Raw genomic sequence first — 24,499 nt, forward strand, 5'->3', positions numbered from 1 at the left:
GCCTTTTTCTGGCAATTTTTGGCCTTTGCCTGGAAGACCTGAGGACAGCCACAGCCAGGCAGCAGCTGATGGCCCTGCCATTGTCCCTGGCATTTCCAGCCACCTTCTTCCGCCCAAGAGCTACTCTATTTCCATGGCCCCTCTCTTGCAGAAGAGAGGCTCTGAAAAAAAAAAAAATTATTACTGGTGTGTGCACAAGCTATTGGAGATCTTTTTAGACAGCGTTACTTCCCAACCTCCTGGGCTACAAGCTTTGGCATGTTTGTCCACTTGGTTGTGTGACAGTGTAATTCCAGAGAATCATAGAATGGTTTCAGTCAGAAAGGGACCTTGGAGATTTAGTTCCAACCCATCAGAGGTGTCACATCAGCGAAGGTTTCAGACGCAGGATGAGGGTACCCTCGCGAACTGAGGTACCCACGCTCCCCGGTGTCCGCAGCAGGCGGCGAGACCGCATCGAGCATGGGAACTTAAAGCTCCTGCCCACGTTTCCGGGCTTCCCGGCGTCCGAGCGCCATCCGGGCGGAAGTGTTTACGCGACGGCAGCCACGAGTGGGCTGGAGGTGATGTGCTTGTGGTGGATGTTTCTGTAAGGTTTTTTCGGCTTTTCCCCATCTGCCCTCGCCCGCTACCGGCAGCACGGCGCGATGCGGCGCGGCGCAGCCCCCGGGCACTGCCGGTGCTGGGCTCGGGCGATGCCCGCTCGGGCGGCCGCGGATAGCGCTGAGCCGGGCCGCCGCGGCCCTGCAGGGACCCCGCTTGCCGATGTGGAGAAGCTGCCGGCGGTTGTGTGCCGATCTACCGTCTGTTGGAGCCGCTTCGTTAGTTGCTTTAACTGTTTTTAAGAGGATTTGTTTAAAGGAAGGAGCGAAATTGTAGCAACGTTTGGGGTAGGTCAGTTCCAGGTCACCAGTCTCTTCAGCAAAACTTCGTTGTGTGGTTAAACTAGTGCTGCTACTCCTCATCTACGTGCTTTTGTTTCAGATAATGCTTTAAAAAATAGATGGAAAACAGAGGCAGATGAGATGCACTAGCCTCGAGGAGCTTGATGCTGATTTCTCTGTTAAAGATCACGTTTCTGGTAAGCTTTTCCCTTAGTGCAGCATACCAACCTTGTCCCCGAGGAAGGACAGGTGAGGAAAACAGATGGAATGTGTTTGTTAATGTAGGCGGAGTTGTGCTTCTTTTTGATCCTGTGTTTCATAGATAAGCAGCTAGATTTTCAATTGTCTGTTTTGCAGGTAATGATACAAGAAACACTTTATCTTGCTTAATGTGTTTATTGGCATTACTCTTTTTGCACCTATCTGGAGAAGTATATATATTCGTGTTTCTTGAGGCCTGAGGATAAACTAACAAGGCATAATAATCTGTTAGTGGCAAATTTGGAAATTTCTGAATTCACTGAATTTTCAGCTCTTAAGTTTTGAGAGCTGAATTAATGAGTCATAGGAAAACAGGCTAGAACATTCGTTTTGTGTTTATTCCCATGCATCAAACCAGAGTGAGGGAATCTGAGATGCCTTTGTGCAGCTTCTTTTTGAAGACGTTACTGGTGTGTTGGGAGACTGTTCTACCTTCAACAACTTAGTTATTGAGAAAGACTGTATAACTGTAAGGAAAATGTACTTGAATCCTCTCCTGTAATTTGAATCCATTTGTAGTCACAGCTTTATATGGCTTGAGGAACAATTTTTCTTTTCAGCAGACTTTTTTTTTAGCATGTTTGTCTTGCTTTTTTTTTTAATCATGTCTTCTCTCCTTTAAAACATACATTCCCAATTATTTTAATATTTTTCAATATATTATGCATATAAGCTCTGATCTTTATTGATCCTCTCATCTTGTCTCATTCCATTAAGTTCATATACTTGATTAAATTTGAAGGGCGTTGTTCAAAACGGGATAGAGTATTCCAGTTGTTGAATTCTAAGCAGTAGCATGGGAGATTCATGTGCCATTCAAGTTCTGTTTCTGTTTATATATCCTGGCATAACAGTATAGTGTTGGCATATTCAGCGTCTGTTCTAACTGCCCCCAGGTCTCATCTGTGTAACTGTTGCCTAGTAAGGTGTTCGTTTTCCAGAAAATCTTGTCTTTCTTGTTACTGAAGTGTGAGTCCAGTTTTTTGGGCTTTTTTTCCCTTTAGACCTCTGATTATCAGCTTGCTGTCATCTGAAAAATAAATAATAATATGTATTTAAATAATATTTAGACATAGGAGAGTACTCTGTGGACCTTCAATGGCTTGCATCTTTATTTTATTTTTCTGCATGACCTTGCAGCCAAGATGAAAAGTAGTGCCAATTTAATATTAACTGGGCCTAGTCTACAAATGAAATCTGTAAACTAAATTTGTATTGCATAGGGAAGTACTACTTCTAATTAGGACAAGCCTGTGTATTTCCAGGGCTTGCAGAAAAGAATATTCCAAACTAGTCTTTTGTTCTTTGATCTTTAGCAGCAATGTGTTTATTATTTAGATTTGGAAGGCACAGTTCATGATGAAATTGATATGGAGAAATCTACCCTTAGTAAATACAACTTGAAAATGTATTTTGGCCACACAAAGCTGCTCTTATCATTTTTCTCCTTCTGCACTGCCTCATTTGAGCCTAAAGCTTTTCAGTGGCAAATGACCAGCTCTACTCTGCTTTTGACACCTTTTACTACAGAACACTTTCCTCATTCATCAGATAGAATCTTTAATACATTTATAAGCTAAATACAAAATCCCTTGTGTAATATGCCACAGCTGTCTTTCGCTTTGACTTTTTTCTTTGCATGTCACTGTACTGTTTGAGTCCTTTCCTCATGTGTAAATTAGATCTGTATGACAGCATGTTAGCTAAAATTTGTCAGTCTTTACAGTTCTTTCTCAGGAGGCTTTCCTTCAATTCTAATGGAGGCTGCCTTGAACCATAGCTGTACAGGAAGTTCCAGCACAGCTGAGAAGCATGCTACTTTTCTCAGCCTACCTGTCTCTGCATTCACTGAAGCACAAACTAGAAAGCATTTGGTGTCAGACATTTACTCTAAACTCTTTGCATTCATCTGATGTGACAAGTAGGAGGAAAAGGGAGTCTCCTAAGAGCATTGTTTTGCATCTTCAAAAGTCTGAAACTGAGTAGCTGTTAAAATTATATAGGAAGCAAATAGGAAAGGAAAAGTTGACTTTTTCGTTTGCTCCATAGTGTTAAGCCTTATCTTGAACAACCAAGACTAGATAACTCCTTGGTACAATAACACCTGCATCTAAGGCACACATGCAAACATTATTTCATTAAGTATGATGCCTGCCTATGAGAGATGGAAAGATCTTACAAGATGAACAGGTTTCTTTCTGTTGAACATAAGAAAAACCTTGGTTTATCAAGTATTTTATTGTGCATATGTTTAAAATTTCATCTTAATTTGCTTTACATTGCAGAAGGCTTTTATTCTTTGGAACTACTTTAAATGAACTTTTCAGGTATTTCTGAATTCTTAAAAATGAAGGACATTGTCTCCTTGGGAGGAGGCAGAGCTTTAGAAACGCTGAAACTTGTAAAAGCTTTAGAAACATTGAATAAATTAGTTCTGGTGGCATGTAAGAAAGAATAAACAACTTGTGAGTAGTATCATTTATAGTGTCAAAATACCACGAATTATAGTTGGTGAAAATGTATACCATAAAGTCATTACATGCCTTCTTAAGCTGTTGTTTTGAAGTTTGTTCCTTACATCCTTTCCCCATTTATATAAGGGGATATAAATAATTCTGCAGAAGTATTTTCATGCTGTTATTCTTACTTTTGTGGTCTGGAGTACTTCTACCTTCTACTGTCTCAGATGCTGCAATTTAACAGTTAATTGAAGAGGTAGTCCAGTGATGACTAAAAACACCTATCAGTTCTTTTTTTTTTTTTTTTTTTTTTTTTTTTTTTTTTGGAGGGGAGGGAAGGACTTTTCTATTACCCCCCAAAAAATAATACACAGAGTAGTATCAGGAAACAACTTTTGTTTTCCATGTTCACTGAATGAAGGACAAAGGAACTAACTTCGTAGTAAAGAGAGGTTCAGCTGAGCACAAGGAGAGCTTGGTGCAAAGTGGAAGTGCTTTAAATCTCTTTGGAAGTTGTCTCTGATATGAATGGAGGGCTTGGGCTAAATAGTTGCTTGAGATGTTCCTATGAATATTTTATTAAGAATACCAATAATTGAGAGCATGAGAAGTTTCTTATTTTCAAGTCATTGTGCTTCAGCAGAGACGCAGCATATTGCTGAAGTGTGCTCTGACTTGAAAATTCCAGGAGAATAAAACAGACTGGTTCATGACTTCAATTTATTCTAAATCATTCACTACAATGATTTAAGATAATGTTTATGTTTACAATGACATAAGAGCATATGCATGGTTAAGTATCACAACTCAGATGTGCTAGCTTGGTTGTGGTATAGCAAACAGTCTGTGTTCCATCCTTGTTCTGATGGTAGTTAACAGTTGCATTCTGCTGTGCTTTGTGGCTGGCTCTTGTGTGTGCCATTCTGAGCAAAAATGATTACTGTTTGTTCTGTATGAAGTTGAGAAAACATACAAATGTAAATTGTAACTCTGTGCTTTGTTTCAATGTATTGTTTATTTTCACTTCCTACAAACATTGCATTCCCTTACTTTTGATGTTCTAAGGCCAAGAATCCCTAGCTTGTACCTCTTTTTATCATTGTGAATTCCATATGTGGGATTTAGAATTCCTGTTCTAGGGAAGAAATTTATTGTAATAAGTTTTGTTGTTGTTGTTGTTGTTTGTTTGTTTGTTTGTTTTGGAAAGTATATTCTTTATTTGTAAATAAATAGTATAATGTAGCTGAACTACACATAATTTAAAAGTAACAGGCAAGATTAAATAATATCTGTTTTAAAGCATTGGTTACTTAAACTTGCTTCTTCTGAAAAGTAGAAAAGATTTCAATATTATGTAAAATAACAAGTGAATACTCTGTAATCAGGAAAGCATTTTAAACTAAACTAAATCACAAATATTGTTATCTGGATGTTTTTGATGTCCTATGGGGGGGGGGAGGAGGAGGAAGAAAAGGGAAGAGGGCAAACAATCTTGTATTAGTATAGGCTAAAATACTGTTCTTTTTCTCTTACTTTAGGGTCCTGTGGTATCTCTGTTAAGAAAACTTACAGCTTGTACAGCCTGCTGCTTTAGTGCACAATTGATGATTTCGCTTGAAATACTCACCTGAAGAAATTAACAGTAGGCAAGGTATAACTGCTTTTTAACAATGTTAAGAATTCAGCATTGTGTAACAGCTAACAGGATACCCAAGAAAAAGCCATATATATGTGACATTTGCTATAAGCAGTTTGAAACTCCATCAAAATTGGCAAGACATTATCTGATACATACTGGTCAAAAGCCATTTGAATGTCATGTGTGCTATAAAACGTTTAGGCAGTTGGTCCATCTGGAGAGGCATCAGTTGACCCATAATTTGCCTTTTGAGTGTAATTTTTGTCATAGAAACTTCAAAAATGTAATTACTTTGTTGAAGCATCAGCAGCTTCATAATGAAAATTATCAGAATTGTATCAAGCAAGAAGAAAAATCTGTGAGTTCTGAACAGGATGGGGTCACTTGTGGCATATTTCGATGTTCTGTGTGCTGGAAGTCTTTTACAACTGAAGAGAAGTGGATGCTGCATCAGTGTCAGAAGGCAGATTGTCTACATGGTACAAGAAGGAGAAAGAAAACTCACCCTTGTGAATTGTGTAACAAGACATTTCCATCGAGATCTAAGCTAGAACGACACTTCCTAATTCACACTGGCCAGAAACCTTTTAAGTGTTCTTCGTGTGGCAAATCTTTCAGACAGTCAACACATTTGAAAATCCATCAGCTCATGCATACTGAAGAAAGGCCTTTTCAGTGCTGCTTTTGTCAGAAGGGATTTAAAATACGGAGCAAACTCATGAAGCACAAACAACTCCATGCCAGAAATAAGGCTGTCTCCAATATCATATACAAAGGAAAAACTAAACATCTCAGACTACAGAAACTGTCAGAAGGAAAGATGGATAGTTTTGAGAATGCTGACACATTCAAATTGCAGGAGAATGACCCACATGATGTTTATTTGATTTATGTCGTACCATTTCAGTGTCCAGTGTGTGAGCAGTGTTTTGACACAGAGGAAGTCCTAAATTTGCATAAATGTTATCTAAGAGATGAGAAAAGCTCAAGTTGCACAACAGCATGCAGTCGCACAGTCAGCATGAAAAGTAAGATCCAGATGAAGCTGAAGCACACTGGAGGAAAGCTATCAGATTTTTCTTTGACTGGCAGAGAAAAAATGAAATCAGGTCACTGTAGGAGTCCTGACCTGGTTGCAGTTAGAGAGCAGCAATCTGATAAAAATGTTTCCACTAAATCTTTCAAGGACTTCTGTAGCAAGCTTGACCTGTGCAAGGCTGTCAATTGGATGAAAAGAAGGTTTGCTGTGCCATTACACTGGCAAGAGCATCTAGAACCTCTCAAGGTAGGAATTAATTTAGAAGGTGTGCTTACTGGTGAAAGCATGTTAAGCATCAGTAATGGAGTGCGTAATAGGGATGATGCTTTTTATGGTTCATCAGGTGATAGCTTCCTTGAAAATTCAGAAATATTTCACTATGCTTTTTCAGCTCCTAAAAATATACATAACAGACACAAAGTGTGTAAATGTGACAGATGTGAAAAAATATTTCCATCTTCATCCAAACTTCAAAGACATTACCTTATACACACAGGACAGAAGCCCTTTGGCTGTAGTGTTTGTGGGAAGACATTTAGACAGTCAGCTCACTTAAAAAGACATCAGCTCACCCATACTGAAAATAACTATAAAAGCCCTGTTTGCCGTGTAGAATTTGAAAATCTGCACAAATTCTTCAGTCATCGGGAAGATCACATTGAATTTGAGTCTTCTCAGCCTGAGAGTTATTCAGATTATTCTCAAGCACCTTCAGAGGCACCTGGCTTTCAAGAATTTGAGCTGACTCAGTCAAATCAAGCAGCTGAAATCAAAGTTGAAATTGAGTCAGAAGCCTTTGTTCTTGACACTGGCAGTAGAAACACAGAGCCTTATTTGTGTAGTAAATTGATGGAAACGGAGCAAAGCTGTTGTAGTTACTGGCCTGATTTTTCTGAAAGTGTTGAAAGAAGAAAACTATACCAGTGCAGTCTCTGTTTTAAGACATTTAAATCATTTTCTAAGCTTGAAAGACATTACTTCATGCATGCTGGACAGAAGCCATTTGAATGTTCAATTTGTGGTAAAAGTTTCCGACAGTCTCCACATTTGAAAAGACATCACCTTACTCACTTTAAGGAGAGGTTAAAGTTGAGTTCCAGTCAGCAACAGTCAGAAACATTGTTTTCTCTCAACCTGGATACTGTCCCCTGAAGTTATACATTAATATTTTTGATTACATGATTATTAAAAGGATTATGTTAAACTGAACAACCAACTGAACAGGATAATCTTTTTACGTTGTGAAGATGACCTAATGACTTTATTTGCTCTTTTCAGAACTGCCTGCTTGATTGTAATATCTGGTAACCGTGAGAAGATGGTAAAAACAAAACAAAGCAATAAGAAAGCTACTTCACATTTGTTTTCTTCACAAATGTATTTTTAAATACACATTTTTACTGTATTGATGGTGTCATGGCAATCCGCAGTGTTCTGTAGCTGTTCAATGAGAATGATCAAAAAGTAAAGGCAACTTGTGGAATACAGGAAAAATGGTCCTGCTGCTTTCTTCTGGCTCTCTGTACATTGCAAGCATTAAAATGTGCACATTTGCTGTATTTAGTCCATGTTTTATTCAAGAAAGAGTAATAGTTAATTTTGGATGAACAAGATGCAGGAAAAAAAAAAAAGCTGAAAAAGTGGAAAATAATATTTAACGAGGAAAAACTGTTGACTAGAATTATAAAACAGTTAATAGAGGAAAAATAACCTAACTCCATATTTGTAACGTGCTTGGAGATCTATGGGTGAGAAATTACATCCTTCCCTTATTAGTGGTAAAATGAATAGGTAGTGCTAAAGTAGCAGGGTTTTTAATCAATCCCTTTTAACACTTCATTATTTGCACTTCTTGCAGAATCCCTTTTTTGTATTTTTTTTTTTTTCATGCAATAGTGAATTATTTTTCTGCAAGCAAAGAAAGCAAAAAAATTATCAAGGATAATACATGTGCAGTTATTTATTCCTTCTGTTGTGCATATTGCACCATTATAAAAAAATGTTCTCCTAGGTGTTATAAACCAGGCAAGTAGTTTTGTTGGGAAATCATGTTCTTGTTACATTAAATAGACTAAAAATAATTTTTCACTCAAATTAAGTAATTTTGGTTTTGTGAATAAAATCTGTGGTTATACTTCTGGTAAGTAGAGAGCTTTATCTGTTGTTCATGTGGGTCTGACAAAAAATGTAAGTGCAGTGGAGCTGTAATCATCAAGGAAAAAAAAATGAAGTTTCTCTTTTTTTTTTTTTTTTTTTTTTTTCCTCTGAAGAATCATTGTAGAATCACAGACTTAGGTGGGAAGGGACTTAAAGATCATCCAGTTCCATCACCCTGCCATGGGCAGAGATGCCATCTACCAGCTCAGGCTGCCCATGTTCCCATCCAACCTGACCTTGAACACCTGAGATGGGGCATCCACAGCTTCTCTGGGCAACCTGCTCCAGTGCCTCACCACCTTCCATGTAAAGAATTTCTTCCTAACATCTAACCTAAGCTTTTGGTACATTTTGCTTTGTTATGCAACTTCTGAACATTTTAATCCTGAAGTTTTTAATCCTACATCTAAATTAACAGAATTGTAAGTTCTGTAGGTAAACTTTTTTTTTTTTTTTTTTTTTTGTCTTGAAGTTATTTCTCTAGGTCTTGCTGTGGAATAGCCTTTGTAGTACTTGATATAAATGAAGTGAAGGATGAAGAGAGTTCTTACCGTATTTTTGAATGTGTGTATCTCCACTTTCAGAGCAAATGAAATACTATGATTTTTATATGACAGGCTAGTTGAGTATCTTAAGAATAACTGTGGTTTCATAGCGAGATTGTTTTTCTTCCCATGTGAGTTGTTTTGTATTGAAAGAGAATACTTCATAAAATATTTTGAAAGTGTATTGTAGAGCTCTTAAAAATATTTGTAATAAACTATTTTATTTATATTGCACTTTTATTGTATACTTTTTGCGCAAACAAAATAATGTTGAAACTATGTAACATTCAGTATGCGGAGAAGTTAGACTAGATATTAGAATATAACACTTTGCATGTTAGAACAGAGAGGTTTTCTTTCAGAATTTTTTGCTATATAAATAAAGTTAAATATTTTAAGAGAGAAATTGGTTTGTTTTTTTTTTTAAGAAGTCAGTCATTTGAAAAATATATTTTTAAGCATAATATTTGGAGAAAAATAAACCGAGTGTTTTCAAAAATACTGATTTTAGTGAAATGGGGGAAAGATGAATACATAAAGCTAAATTTGAGGGATAAGTAGAAAAAAGAGTATTAATGTCTGATTAATTGGGAATCTAAGGTAATATGTGGGCTCCATGCGATTTTTAGAAGGGCAATAATGGTCATTTTGCTTATCTGGCTCTATTATTTTTATCAAAAGTTTAGTGCTGGATAAATTCACAGTTGTAGGGGAATTATAGCTTTAACCTGCTAGACATAAGTAAAAAGGTTTCTGCAAGTCCAGGAAAAAAAATCTAAGGTTGAAATTGTCAATAAAATTCCCCAAGTTCTTTTGAGAATTTGAGCTAGAGTAATTTTTCCAAGTGTTAGGAATAATAGTTCATGTCATTTATTATTAGATTAGTCATTTTCCATCATGCTTCCAGGCAAGTTCAAGCCACTGATCTCAAGTATATTTGGTGGCATAAACATTGCCAGTAATTAATTTAGTTGGAATGAGTTGATAGATAGCAGTAATAACCCCATAGAAACATAGTGGTTTTTTTGTCTTGTTTGTTTTAAGATTATGCACAAAACTAAAGCATACTGTAAAAAGGAAAATGGAAGGTCCCCCTATGATACTAACAGACTTCTTTCAGGAGAGCTTATAAAATGCATGGATTCAGCTGTGAGGAAGTTCTATGTGATTTAGAAGAAGGGACAAATAAACAGAAGAAGGTGAAAGGTATTTTTTTCTAAGGCAAATAAAGTATGCAATACTAAATTCATTGGAACTGCAGTACTACCTGATCACAGTCCATTTTCTGTCTAGGAAAACAGCTATGGTTAATTTTAAAACATTAATGATTTTACGTGGTTGTCATGCTATCCTTGCAATTCTCTTAGAAAGTCACAACTTTATGTACAGTGAAAAAAAATTATCTAGAAAAAAAAAGAACCTTCTTTTTCATTTTTCTAGCTACCTCTCACTAAGCAATTAAGTTTTTGCTTGTCTTTGATCTCTCACTGTTATTCCTATAGCCAACAAGAAAAGTTCATGAGGCAAATGGGAAACAGATACAAAAGAAACTTAATTGAAGGTAATAAAACTTTTAGGCTTGTGATTGTGATGTGAATTGTGATGCTGGGTTTAATGCTTAGTTTTTTTGGTTGGTTTCTGACAACAGTACCTCACTTGAATAACGTACAGTTGGATGACTCTTCTATCAAATAGGCTATAGATTTGGTTTTTCTAAAGGCCCCCGGTAATAATGTTCCAAATGTCTAGGTGTCCTAAATAACTAAAGAGGTCATGGTTCATGTTCCTAGCACAAGGTTTTGTGGATTTTTTGAATGCAAGTCTGAACTTAATAGCCCAGCTTTTATGGTCTGATGGCTGAGAGGCAGTTACAAGGAAAATGGAAATTACAGAAGTGACTTCACTCTTATACACCTATGTACATATACATGTTTTCCAGGTTGAGCATTCTAATTGTGCCTTTACATATAAATCTGTCAAGCAGCTTTACACAGCATCTTTTTTAGCATCCATTTAAAAAGTGAATCTTCAAAGTCCATTAATGTGTTAATCACCCTTGTATCAACAAAATTACAAGTAGAATCGATCATTTCCTTGTTCAAAAACTGTTGTTCTAATGTGAACATTTTCTGCCACAAACCATCACAAGTTTTTAAATTTGTTCTACATTTGTACACTTCACTATCTGAATTCCTGTCTTCTTCCGGGATCTGCTGATGTATGACTTTATTCTTGTATGTACCTGATAAAATTTGTATATGCAGCTAAAATTCTTCCTCTTCACTGGAATTCTTTCAGTATAACTGATCCTAATTTTTATGGATCTGTGAAACCTCATAGTGACCTCAGAGTCACAGAGTTGTTTGTCATATATGTGCCTCCATGGTATGCAGAATGGTGCCTTGTGTACATGTCCCAAAAAGCTCCATAATTCTCTGATTGTCTAGCTATGGCGGACTATGAAGAAAATAAATTTTGGGGCTGTACATGAGATGCATGAGTAATGAAGAATATGGTATGCAGAAGGTGATTGAAGCTTTTGCATTGCAAGAGTTTGTAGGGGGAAAGTGTGTCTTGACAAGAATGTTATGTGAAAGCAGTCTGAGGGCCCATGTATGGGTCTGAGGAACTGGTGAGTTTGGGGCCACACACTTGAAGGAGTGGTATAAGAAGCACTGCATGAGCACACAAGAAGATGACCAGCTATGATGTAAACAGTGGAGCGTGTCCTTCACTGCAAGTGGTTTGTGTAATTAGGGTAGTTAAGAGCATATGGAAATGGTGGCTACTGAGCTTTGCCTCTGGCTGCTTCACTTGATGTGGCACTAGAATGTGAGGAATGCAGAATGTTATTTGGTCACCAATGTGGGGGGAAAAAAAAAAAGTCTATACCCATGTTGTCTCCCATGTATACTGCTAATGCATTGGAATAATTAAATTTCTACTGAATTCAAGGGAAACACTACTTTCTTGGTGTGCAAATTTGTGTTATCTGTGGTTTTTTTTTTTTCTTTCTTTAAACAATATACATTTTAATGCTTTGTATTTGTTTGAAAACATTGCTGAGCTCCAGAAACTCAGCTGATATCCTCAGTTTTTATTTCATTTTTGAATAGGATCCAGTTTGTGACAATGAAATCCTATTAAACTGAGTAAAAATCTGCTAAGCCTTCTATACACCTCAGGTGTCTGTCAATTTGAGGATAGTTTTTAAGACTGATGTTAGGATTTTTTTTTCATGACATTGAGATCAACTTTGAAGTAGTATCCTGTCAGCTTTGTTTGCCATAGCTAATCCTATATTGTATTTTATCCTGTACGTCTCAATATTAGCAGTCCTTAGGTACTGAAAATAGCATCATAAGAATTTCCTCAGGCATTTTACAGTGTGTCTGATGCCAGTGCAATTTGCAGAGGAATAATCTGTTTGACAATAAGCTCAATTTTTTTTGTTATGTAAATTGCTGTTTATATTACAGTATTTTCCAGCAAGAGTTATTATTATTTGATTTTTCAGTATTACACCAAAATGGCTTCTGTTTTCAGTGTTATGTTTTACTCTCATTTTATCCTTTCTTAAAATCCTGTTGCGTTACTGAAAATGTCTACCAAAAACCTAAAAAATATACAGGCAAAGATGAAAAGTTCTAGGAATATATCCTACAGAAAACTCAACGACAACTGGAGATAGCTCTCAGCATCTTACAGTGGTTCTCTACTGATTAACTGTTATGTTACATATGAGACAGGCTTCAGTTTTCTCTGCAGTATGTTTTTTCTATATTGTGAGAAAGGATATATGATTGAAGGTCTATGTTCCCAATGATTCTCCAAGTAGGATCAACTTTTCATAACATTTTTCATGCTAGTACTAGCAGAAACGAAACAATTTGCTTTTAGAATCTCATTTCAGTGATAAAGTTCTTGTGTTCTTCCATCAAGCAGATTTATTTCTCATTAATTTTTTTCATAAAAAAGAGTTGGTGCCGTAGGATTTGTAGGTTGGACAGAATATCACTTGCAATGCTGAACTGATAGCATTGCTTCTGAAAACACATCAAGGCATATGTATATATTTCTTTTTCATTGTTATTATTTTTAAATCTAAGGTGTCTTAGAACTTCTTTGATTAGACTACTAGGAAAAAAAAGGATCTGAGTTGTTTACTGAGGATGTATATAGTACATGCACTCAGTAACATTAACTTCACTGGTTAGAAATATTGAGTCTGTATTGTAGAGACTGTTTACTCTTTGCTCTAGTCAAAATGCCATCCTATGCTACAGTGAACTTTTTTATGATTAATAGCGTAGAGTTGAGTAATCAGGAAAAAGCAAAATAAAAGGCTTGATAGTATACACAGCTGTGGAGAAAAGCATATCCTGAACATCTTTAGTAGTAACTAGTAATAGAATTCTAGATATTGGTGTAGAAACTTTGTTACAAGCAGTCTGTCATATTTTGAAAGGACCATCTGCAATTTTGTTGACTTTTTATGCTTTTTATGATACTGTAATAACTAAGAGTTTTTTCATCTCATATTTCACAGTTGTCCAAATCTTCCTAAGGGGGTTGTCTACCTTTTTTTTTTTTTTTTTTTTTTTTCCTGTTTTTCACTAGTAGGGAATTTCTACTAGATGCAGCATTTCTGTTACTCGTATCTGGTTTCTGAGACACATAGAGAACCATAAGAAAATGATAAAAATGAGAAGACATTTTTGAAATGCTAGAAACTACATTTAAAGAGATTAAGCTGCACTACAGATTTAAGAGGGACACTTCCTCATAGAGATGTTATCATATACCAGTCTCACAGGATTTCTAGCAACTATTTCTAAAACATTAAGTACTGGCCACTGGTTGCTTATGTCTATATCACTATTCTGTTCCAATTGATAGGAATCCAGGTAAAAGTATCTGAAGAGAATTGTGCTAGCCCATAATCTGCTCTAATATGAGCTGTTTGCCCAGCAACAGAAAGCTAAAAGTGACATAAATTCCCATACTTATCCATCTCCTTTATTAGAGGCACTGCGTACTGTTCTGGAATATAAAAGCAGCTGGGCTGCGGAATTTGCCATATTTTTTTTCTAGTCGTGAGCTCAGATTTTCCATTGAAGTTACTGTAAGTTTTGCACAAAAATCAAGGGCAGTACATTGGCCAGAATGTGTGATAAATAAATATTTATACACAAATCAGAATGCTACTGACGGCTGCTTTGCACTTTAGAATTCTAAATATTTTAAGAAGCATCTGTTACTAAACTGAGGCATCATTTCTGAAAGTACCCATATTTACTTTGTGAAAGTACACATACTTGGAAGTACACATATTTACTGTGATGAACATAGTGACAAACTCTTGGATTACAAGAATACACTTAAAATTATAAAGGCAATATAATATGATTGAATTAAAATTATAACGAACAGACTGAATATTCAGTCTATGTGAATATTCTCTACTGTGAAAGATTAATGAAATGAATAACTCGATATTGTGCCTCAACTTCTTAGAAGCTGAAAGATTCCTGTGATCTATTTTGAGAGGCTTTTCTGATTTACTTACTTTTTAATATCTGAAAGCAAATATAATGAATATATTTTTTTCCTATTACTTCAACAACTAAGGGACACAGGAGGTTTCTGGTCTTCAGAGAATCACAGAATATTCTGAGTTGGAAGAGACCCATAATGATCATCGAATCCAACTCCTTTCTGAAGGGTAATGACTGCAACCTGAGGGAAGTGCTGATGTTTATTATATGCTTTGGAACAAAGCGTTCCCACTGGTAGATACGTGTTACCCATACATAATCTGTATTCCTCCATGCAGAGTTTTTTATTTCAAAGAACCGAAAGAAAAGATTAAAGGGTTTAATTCCTGTATTTGTTTGAAAGAGTAACAACTCTTTGTTTCACAAAGACTGAAACAACTTTTAGACTAGAATATGTAGCTGCTGCATCTCGTTTAACTGGTGAAGAAATTCTAGCCCGTATATATACTGCATCTTCACAAGTAGGATGGTCATGGATTCTTACCCCTATATGTTTCCAGTTAGGAAAATTCCACAGGCATGGATTCTCTCTAGACTAGTATATTAGTATGACTTAGAGTAAAAACAGGCTGTAATTCAAACATGACATAATGTGTGTATATTACTGAGATTCTTTCCCACTGAAAATGAATTAAGAATGATATTTACTCCTTACATAATACATATGAAATTCAAAGCACTTTGCAATTTTATAATGTTCTTCAATTGCTAATTAGAGGTTAAATAATATACGTATACCAAATTAGCCTCATAGCTAAGATACAAGCCCACAAATTTATTACAGAATTGTCATCGAACTACTGAATTGTTTTAAAGAATCAAAACATCAGCAGTTTCCTGTGAATTAAGTCACATCTCACTATAGAACCTAGCATAACAATTTTAAAAGACGCAATACTATAAACATTTAGGGATGAATGTCATGATGTGCTCCCCCCTACCCCTCTTCTTTCTCCCAACTCCCTACTCTGGTCTTGCCTTGCACAGCAAACAATGAGTAACAATGCTGACAGCACTCATAAAAACAGAGTAACAACCACAAATCTGTCTCAAACTGAGTGGGCTGAATGAACTGATAACAGACACCTGGCTCAACAGCTGAGGGCTATTTGAGCATGTGCTTTTTTTTTTTTTTTTTAAAAAAAAAAAAAAAAAAAAAAAAAAAAAAAAAAAAAGTATGACTATGAGTCAATCATCCCATAAATAGAGAGCAGCTCAAGAGTCCCATGAGTTTGCCTATGTGGTAGCTGAATGCATAATGGGACCCTCCTTAAATGGGGATGTCTCTCAAGGCTACACCTGCACAGAGATCCCTTACATGTTGATGACAAGACACCTTTCCAGTACAGATCCTTGGTAAGTGACTAATAGTTTGGTTTAGGCTTTGATAGATTCACTAAGATCATATGTGATCATATGCTTTGTCAATTTTGCTAAGATTAAATCTTTGATTGATTGTGTACATAAAATCCCTTAGACACAAGCTGTTGGCTAAGTCTAGGGACTAGGAGTGGATCTGGATGCACCTAGGCTCCTCACCTCCCTGGTTCAAGAAGGTTAGGAAGTAAGGGGGTCCACTCTGAACCTGGTGACTCAATGGGAGGGCCTCCTGTGTGTTTGTTTAACCCTACCATTTATGCAGTAAGTAATTAAGTGTACCCAGCTATCTTGAATCTTGTTAAGTCACTTTTAAATCACTATATAATATTATGTCAGTAACTATGTTCCTTCTTCTCTTTTATAGGCAAAGTGTATAGTGCCATTATTTCCTTCTGTGATGATGAGTTTTTTGAAGTTTCAGCACTACAAATTAATTATTTATGTGTCTCTAGGTAGAATCCAAAAAATCTAAAATACAAGATAGAACATAAACTGAATCCATGCTGATTATCACTAGATACTTCCTGAACCACGCTGTATCTGGGAGAATATCATTGATATAATAAATAAATAAATAGACAGCTTATTTATCACATTGGCTTGTATACTTCACAAATAAAGAAGGTGGGTTTTTTTGTTTTTTTTTTTTTGTTGTTGTTGTTTGTTTGTTTTTGTTTTTTTTTGGCTGCAATAATATGGAAGGGTAAGGGTCTAAAGCAAGAAGAGCTATGTAAGCATCAAAGCAGCACTGATTATCAATTGACCAGGACTACATGCAGCCTAAAAATACATAACATTTTGAAATCATTTTAAGCATCTACTCAAACGCATGGCTTCTTCATAAGTGAACTCACAGATTTTTTTTTTTTTTTTTTTTTTTAAGAAAGAATATTTGATGTTCTAGATACATTAAGTCAGCGAGTACAGAAAGGTGGGTAACTTCACAGAAGGCTTTGTGGAAGATGCGGTACAGGGTATTATTTTTCCCTTAACAACAAAGCAGTTTGGGGTGGAAAGTGATAGAAGTGCCTCCACTCTGGAGAAAAGTGAGCATAATATTCAAAAGATGAGCGTTAACACAGCTGTGAGCAGGAGTGAGAGTTACAGATGGGTACATACATAGAACTGTGGGTATCATGCCTGGTCTCACAATTCCTCTTTAAAGGTTCAGCAGCTCTTGAGGCTTGAAAGCAAAACTTATGTACAATCTTGATGAACAAAGCTCTGCATGCCATGCTTATAAAAATCTGCACAGCCCCCTGAAATGTGGTTTGTCTTTCACATTGTTGTCACCACTGCTGAAACACACCGCTCACTGTGCTCATATCCATTGTTTGGTCTCCATAAACATTCAGCAAGTGTCAATGAATGCCAAGAGGTGCCATTTTCTCTCACATTGAAGAATTCAGTGACATACCTTTGCTTCATACTCATTTCCAGGTCAGATGCCAATTTGTCAGACTGCCCCTCTGCTGCCAACTGTCATACAGCAACAAAATGTAATGGAACATTGGAGGGAAAGTTCAACCTCTGCTGCCACACCATCAAACATCTGCCTCTGGCATTGTGGACCAACTTGGTAAAATAGGAGGCATTATTTTTGGAGCAACCCTCATACCTTATTTTGCTTACTTTTATCACCATTTAAGTGTCAGATAGGGTTCAGATAGGCTCAGCCCTCATTGTTCAGAGAACTTGTTACCGGTACTTTTGTAACTTCTTTGTTTTACTAGTTTCCACATAGAAAACTTAGCTTTTCTGGAACTTTCAAAGTGAAGACACGAAGGAAGCATATTTATCTGAATACAGCCATCCTCTGATCCTATTCAAGGTACTGTCATTACTTTTTTCTCATTCCCATTGAACATTCTAATTCAACTTCAAAAAGAATGTTTAGTTTAACCTCTGCTTGAAGAAATGAAATGGTGATCACCTTGTTATCAAAACAAAGGAGGTCACATTCAAACAGACTTCAATGGTGTCTGCCTGGAAGTTTAAAGTGTTTAAACTGGCAGCTGCTGGATAATGAGCACAGACACAAAGCGCTGGAACTTCTCTAAGGGGTTCTGATAATTTCCTCCTTAATTAATGTGTTTACCGAATTCAGTAAGCTAACTGGTCTAAATAACTGCCAAGTTGCCGACTTCTGTAAGCACTGAATTTTGCCTTTTACCTTTGCTTCTCCTCTGCTCCACGGGTTGGCGGTATCTAGCAGGCAGGCTACATCTGTGCTTGGCTCTGGGTGCTACCAGTACGGTATCAGCAAGAGCGGGGGTCCGCAACACCTGGACCGCAGCATGCGCTCTGGACAACAAAACGTTAACGTTTAGGCTCCTCTTGCTCCAGCCTTGCCTGCAGGGTGGGGAGGGTACGGCAGGTGGCGCCACCGCCGCCATGGAGGCCACGTCAGTGCCCGCCCCGCAACCCGGAACCGCTTCATGGCGCGGCGCTTTTCCGTTCCCTTCAGCGCCGGCACGCAGCGGGCCCCGCGCTGTAGCACGGGCCGCTCAGGCTGCCGGGGTGCCTGGAGCTCGAGGCGTGATGGCGGCGCCGGCGACCTCCGCGACGCCGCCGAAGAAGATCGTAGCACCCACCGTGTCGCAGATTAACGCGGAGTTCGTCACCCAGGTGGGCTGGTCGTGCCGAGGCGGGGCCTTCCCGTCCTCGGGAATCTGAGGCGCGGGCCTTAAGGCTGCAGCGCACAGCCACAAAGTAGCAGGTCTTGGTGAGCTGTCTTTGCGTCTTGTCAGGTGTCTCAAGGGGACTTTGCATCCCCTGAAAAGATGTGTTGTAGCTTTGAGGGATTTGCTAGAGGGAGCTTAAGAACAGCAGCAATTAAAAGTGTTATATAGCAGCCTCTGCATCTAAAACTAATACAGAAAATTGCACTTCAGTTCGAAAACGTGTAGGTATAGAAACTTTAGCAGTGAGAAGCACTGTTGTACAAACATTGTAGTTACTTAGAAACTAGTGTAATAAAACGTGGGCTTTGGGTCTGTTGTAGAGCTATCATGTCATTACTAAAAAGTGTGTATGCTTACCATGTTTGTTTGTCTCTCCATACAGTTAGCAAACAAATATTGGGCTCCCCATGCGAAGAAAAAACTGTCTTTTGATTCAAAGGTAAATACTTCCATTTGAATTGTAGTGGGATGCTGACCAACCCTTTTATGACATACTATCCTCTGATGGTGCCTGTATCATAAAAGGGTGTGGAAAGCTGCTTGAAAGGTCATCATTTACCACACTATAGTTAGAGGTGGTTTTTTTTGTTTGTTTGTTTGTTTTTTGTTTGTTTGTTTTTTTTTAGTATTAAAATAGAGACACTGTCATGAAAATGTGCTGCAGTAGTGCAGTTCTTTTGCGTCCTGTTTGGTTTATTTTAGCCAAGAATTTGTGAGTAAAAGGATCTTCGGGATGGGGATACTCTTAGAAATTCATGAAGGGTGAAGGATAAGTATAAATGAATGGTAATGCTTATTAAAAGCTTCTTTTGAGGGTTTAGATGGGAAAGCTTTATTACTGTTGTGATTGATATCTTTGTTTTTAACGCTTGAAGTTTAACTGTATATGTTTGGTTCTGTGTTGGCATCCTGTAGTGTAGGATCCTCTAATGTTTTTTTCCCTTGTTATTTGGCTTAATCTCCCTTTTCAGCCTCTGCTTGATCTTTGTAGTATGTTGGTGATAGGATTTGTATGTGGTTGATAGAACTAGGATGAAGATAAGCAGTTGAATTAGAAGTCTTTATGATGCAATATCAAAGTGTGCATATTGCATCAGGTAGAACAGATTCTTTTATTCCCGGTGGAAAAGCTGGGTAAGAATGGCTGGTTTTGGTTTGATGCTGTTTAAAAAACACAGCAACAATTGATGACCAGGTTGATGCAGGCTCTTCAGGACTATTTTAAATTCAACAGTAAGACAAAGATTAGTGGTGAAAAAGACTTGTGTTTCATTTTGACTTTTATATAAAACTCTGAGTGAGACTTAGGTAATTTCTTCTTTGTCTCTGAAGCCTTTGGTCTGACCAGAGCTGAGATGTGTTTGGTATGATATATTTAACCAAATATAGTTAATCAGAGAGTAACTATGCACAGTAACTTGGAATGCATAAAATATATGAATGCATTTTCAATAATTTTATGACGTATAATTTTTAAATTGTTCTTACCCATAGGTTATTGAAGATGTATATGCAAAAGAAATTGTCAAATCAAAGTAAGTACACTGGTCACTTTCTGTTAAAGACAACCATTTCAACATTATGTGTATTGCAGTTATTTCTGATGCTTCATAGTGTGCTTTAAAATACATTCATATATTGAAAGCAGATGGGAATGATATAAATGCACTGCAGTATAGTTGTAATAATAATAATTATGTTATTTCAAAGTTCAAATGTGACAAAAAGGAAGTTCATGAACTCATACTCCTTGTATATGAGTGTTTGACAGCTCTTGTTTGGTCTGGCACTATTGTGATTTGTTTGTTTTGTGTTGTGATGATTATAGAAGGCTGATCTCTTTATTCCTAGTTGTGGTGCCTCTGGCTTTTTGCTTTTTATTTGTTTGTTTATTTATTTTCGTTTTTCCCTAGTTTTTGTAGTCAGATTTAAAGCAAGAATCTTATTTCATTGAATTTCAATGAATGAGGTAGACAAGGAAAAAGAAGAGTTCTTGTTTTTACAGCTGTGTGTATAGAAATAGGTGGTAGCAATAGAAGTTGGAAGCTCTTCAGGACAAATTCGAATTATGAAGGCAATATTGTTTATAATTGCTTTATGAAAGTAATCTAAAATTGCCATGCAGAATCAGAGCTAACTTGCATTTTCATTAACTCAGAAGCAACGCTGTTACAAACTGAATTAGTATATAGTCATAATTTTCCAGAACATGCTGTTAGCTTCTACCAATTTATGTCTTCAAGACTGTAAGAAAATGGTCCCCATACTGGAAGGTCTGGATAGACTCACTGCATGCAACAAAACAAGGGGGGGAAATAACCATTTTTTTGTGCAGCTGTGCACAGAAAGCTTTTTTTGCTGTGCTAATTGATTACTTTTCTTCATTTTTAGGTTTGCAATTAGAAAGATAATGCTTCTTGAATTCAGGTAAGCTAAATGGAGTAAAATTTTAAGTCTGTTTTCTGTAGAAATTCATAAAGGTGGAGAAACGGATGCAGAGCAGTTAATCTGCTTTAAGTTTTATATACTTGCTCTGTTTCTGTCTCGAGTCTTATGAGCAGGCAGAATTAGATTTTGCTTGAAGAGGCTGAAATATGTAAGTAGTAGCACTAGCTAGAAAAATAGGATAAATTTTTATTTATTTATTATTTATTGTTTCCTGCTTCCTTGTTAGAAAAGGCGCAAGAGAAAAAGTAAGCTGTCATTTTGGGTTTGACAGAGCAATACCATGGAGTTACTGTTTCAGTCATTTTTGTGAAAATTCATAATATTATAAGTTTGTAATGTGATTTAAGTACTTTTTGTTGTATATCCACATCTGCTACCATTTATCCTGTAAGTCATGTTCTCTTTTTTTTTTCCTTTCCTCTGTCAGTCCGTCAGGCTCTCTTGCCTTCACACACGAGATTTTTCCATTCGTATTTACATAGATTTATCCTATATAATCCTATAGATTTGGGAACATAAAAATATTTTTATTAAAATGTATTGGAAGTTTATTGGAGTTCTTGGATGGAATGAAATATGGAACTCCCTCTTGATTTGCGGGAGGATGGAGGAATTTCCTTCTCCTTGGAAGCAGTATACATCCCATATTGTATGTCTGAAGTTCTCATTTTCTTTATCTGATGCTACACATCATCTGGGGAATAAGCCACCAGGAAGTATAAATCCTTATCTGACTCTTATTGAGACTTCTGCTCCTGGTTATATACACGTACAAACCCTTGCTGTTTTGTTTCCTTTTTTTTTTTTTCCCCTCACTGTTCCTGGTACTTGTCTTACCCAAATTATTGGAAAAGTAAATAAGTAAAACAGGCTCGTAAAAGGGCAAAAAGAATGTTAGAGCCAGCATTAAGATGAGAACGAGTAAGCAGCTGAATTAGAAACAAGAATTACTGGAGGCATAAGGTGCAAATACACTGTTGAAAATAATGGATTTAGAGATTTTTCTCCTAAGGAATAGCTATCCTGCATAGCTTCAAGGGGTAGCTAGAAGAGGGAGGCAGCTCTGTGTTCAAATTGCTTCTTATCTCTAAGCTAGTTTTAAGAGTTTCTTCTGTGAGAAAGGTACCATCTTAATGAAGAAGCAGTGCTTGTTGCTGGATAGCTGCTATTTCCCAGGGTCCAGTAATTTTTTCAGTTTTCTTGAATTCACTTAATAAGGTAACAGTTATGTAATTACTCAGATAGTGTTACATGGTAGTTGTCCTTTGCATCTTATGCTAGGAAGTGCTGCATGTGACATTCTGTAGTTAAGTGAATTTCTTTTCCTTCTGGATAATCCGTATGAATTCTTTTTCTGATTATGTGTTGAGCTGTGGCTACTTAGGGCATTTTTAAACCTCTCTTATCAGTTTGTCATCCTGATGAGAAAATCATCTGTCTCTTGTAGCAGTTACGTGAATCTGCCATTACCAAGTTTGCTGAAGTGACCTGATTGAGAGTTAGCTTCAGGAGCTGCTCAGTAACTTTAAAGATGACAAACCAACCTCGCCTGTGAATAATTGCTTTTTTGTGTGAGTGACAGATTATGTGGGTGGCAGCAACTAATGACACATTCTTTGTCTTTTCAAAGCCAGTACCTTGAAAATTACCTATGGATGAATTATTCTCCAGAGGTGTCCAGTAAGGCATACTTAATGTCAATCTGCTGTATGGTGAACGAGAAGTTCAGAGAGAATGTCCCTGCGTGGGAGGTAACCAATGACAATTACAGCTAGAATTGACTTTTATATAGAAATTGCAGTTTTTTGCAGCGTGTTCTCTTATACTGATGGAAAGTAGCAAAGCTTGCGGTGTTTAAAGTAAATGGCACTTCAGCTGGAATATTTCATATTATATAGTGTGAGTTAGAGAAAGCAGTACATGGATGAAAGATCACCTGATTATTTTTTTTCTGTGCATGAGTCCTTTGTTCTGCTGCCTCGTTATCAGTGGCACTTAACTTTTTTTGCACTTGAAAAGGGCTGGCACATGCAGAGAAGTTATTTCTCTGATAGTAATAGGAAAAAGAACTTTTATATCTGTGCATATGAGAAGGCACTACTGAAAATCTGACATTTTATCTAATATTATTTTCCTTGAAACCTGTGAGTAATGCTTTTGTGGCTATATTGCATGAAATTTTAAACTGAATCTCTTACTGCTACTTCTGTGTATTGTTTTGTTTAGTAGTAGCTTTAGAAATGTTTTTGCGTTTCTACAAATGGTCCACTTTTCATGTGGACCTAGTGGTGGTGGACCTATTCTGTGTCCTAGAGGGCAAAATATAATGCAGTAGTCCCTTTAAGAGTTCTCCCACATACTGGGGAATCCCTGATCAGGAGGATATCATTAAGACTGTGTTTGTGTTGCCTAGTAAGAATAAATGTCAGAAAGGAAAATTCTTCCTTTTATGCATTTGAATGAATCTGGAGATCTCAAGTTATGCTGTGTGATTGAAGTTTGAAATTTGTATCACCTTGACTCAAGACTAACTTCCTTTTCTGTTCCTAGACATTCAAAAAGAAGTCAGAGCACTTTCCCTTCTTTTTCAAATGCATTCTGGAAGCATCACTGGTTGAGGATGATGATGAATTCTCTCTACATGAACAGACAGTTCTCCTACTTTTCCTTGATCATTGCTTCAATAGTTTGGTATGTTAAGTGTAACTTTTACAATAATTACTGTGTAGTTCTGCCCTCTTAGCAGCAGTTCAGTTTTAGCAATTCCTTAGGAGACAGAATTTTCATTTATAGATGATGGTGATGTTGGGTGGTGTTTACCCTTCTTTTTGAGGCTTGGTTTCTCTCTACACACAAAGATGCAAGAGACTCAAGATTTGAAGTAATGAATTTAGAGACATATATTCAGTTACATTTCAAATGGTACTTAATGTTTTTACTAAAAAATACGTTTTACCCTTAAATGAATTTGTTACTACAGGTCTCTTGTAGTTTGGTTGCAAAATTGCATAGAACTATTTTTATTAACATATTGCTGCATGTTATGATTTTTATTATTAAGAGAGATTATCAAGTTTTTTCACCTTTGAAAAGACAATTTGGGTTAAACTTGTCTTCACTTTTCATATGTTAGTCCTAAGGAACCATATGACCAAAATATTCTTAATCTATAGTAGAAGCTGGATACAGTTGTAGATTCTAATTTGCAAGTGTAGAGAGGAAAAGAAAAACAACATGCATCTTATATGAAATATGTCTCTGTTAACTCTCTTGTCAGAGAGATTTTATATATATATATAATATATATATATATATATATATAATATATATAATATATATATATAAGCAGTGAACAGTTCTAAGAGTTACTGGGGAGTGATGTTGTGTAGTTTCCTGTTTGGAAGTTGTGAAATCTAATACAGCAGCGTACATGCAGATCGCAACG

The 24,499-nt window shown here is 36.7% G+C and overlaps 2 protein-coding genes across 8 annotated transcripts in view; both read left to right on the forward strand.

Moving 5' to 3' along the window:
• The first annotated feature begins 468 nt into the window (after positions 1-468).
• On the forward strand, positions 469-11,862 carry ZNF770 (zinc finger protein 770). 7 transcript variants are annotated; one of them, XR_007377586.1, is made up of 4 exons: positions 469-890; positions 985-1,081; positions 5,143-5,255; positions 8,553-11,862. XR_007377586.1 is itself a non-coding variant. In XM_048947825.1 (3 exons), the coding sequence occupies exon 3, from the start codon at positions 5,275-5,277 to the stop codon at positions 7,432-7,434; it is 2,160 nt and encodes a 719-aa protein (XP_048803782.1). In that variant the 5' UTR covers positions 507-894; positions 985-1,081; positions 5,143-5,274; the 3' UTR covers positions 7,435-8,168. The 7 variants fall into 7 exon arrangements, 6 of the variants coding, with proteins under 6 accessions (XP_048803782.1, XP_048803783.1, XP_048803781.1 ...); XM_048947825.1 differs by lacking the exon at positions 8,553-11,862 and having other exon boundaries at positions 507-894; positions 5,143-8,168; XM_048947826.1 differs by lacking the exon at positions 8,553-11,862 and having other exon boundaries at positions 507-890; positions 985-1,133; positions 5,143-8,168.
• Positions 11,863-18,299: 6,437 nt separating this feature from the next.
• Positions 18,300-24,499, forward strand: part of AQR (aquarius intron-binding spliceosomal factor) — a 47,929-nt gene continuing 41,729 nt past the window's right edge. Inside the window, exons 1-6 of the mRNA XM_048947823.1 lie at positions 18,300-18,550; positions 18,989-19,045; positions 20,101-20,141; positions 20,998-21,033; positions 22,685-22,805; positions 23,605-23,745. Coding sequence (XP_048803780.1) covers positions 18,317-18,550; positions 18,989-19,045; positions 20,101-20,141; positions 20,998-21,033; positions 22,685-22,805; positions 23,605-23,745 — 630 coding nt within the window. The 5' untranslated portion in view covers positions 18,300-18,316. The remainder of the gene's footprint in view (positions 18,551-18,988; positions 19,046-20,100; positions 20,142-20,997; positions 21,034-22,684; positions 22,806-23,604; positions 23,746-24,499) is intronic.

This window comes from Lagopus muta, chromosome 6, assembly GCF_023343835.1.
Source record: "Lagopus muta isolate bLagMut1 chromosome 6, bLagMut1 primary, whole genome shotgun sequence".
Lineage (NCBI taxonomy): Eukaryota > Metazoa > Chordata > Aves > Galliformes > Phasianidae > Lagopus > Lagopus muta.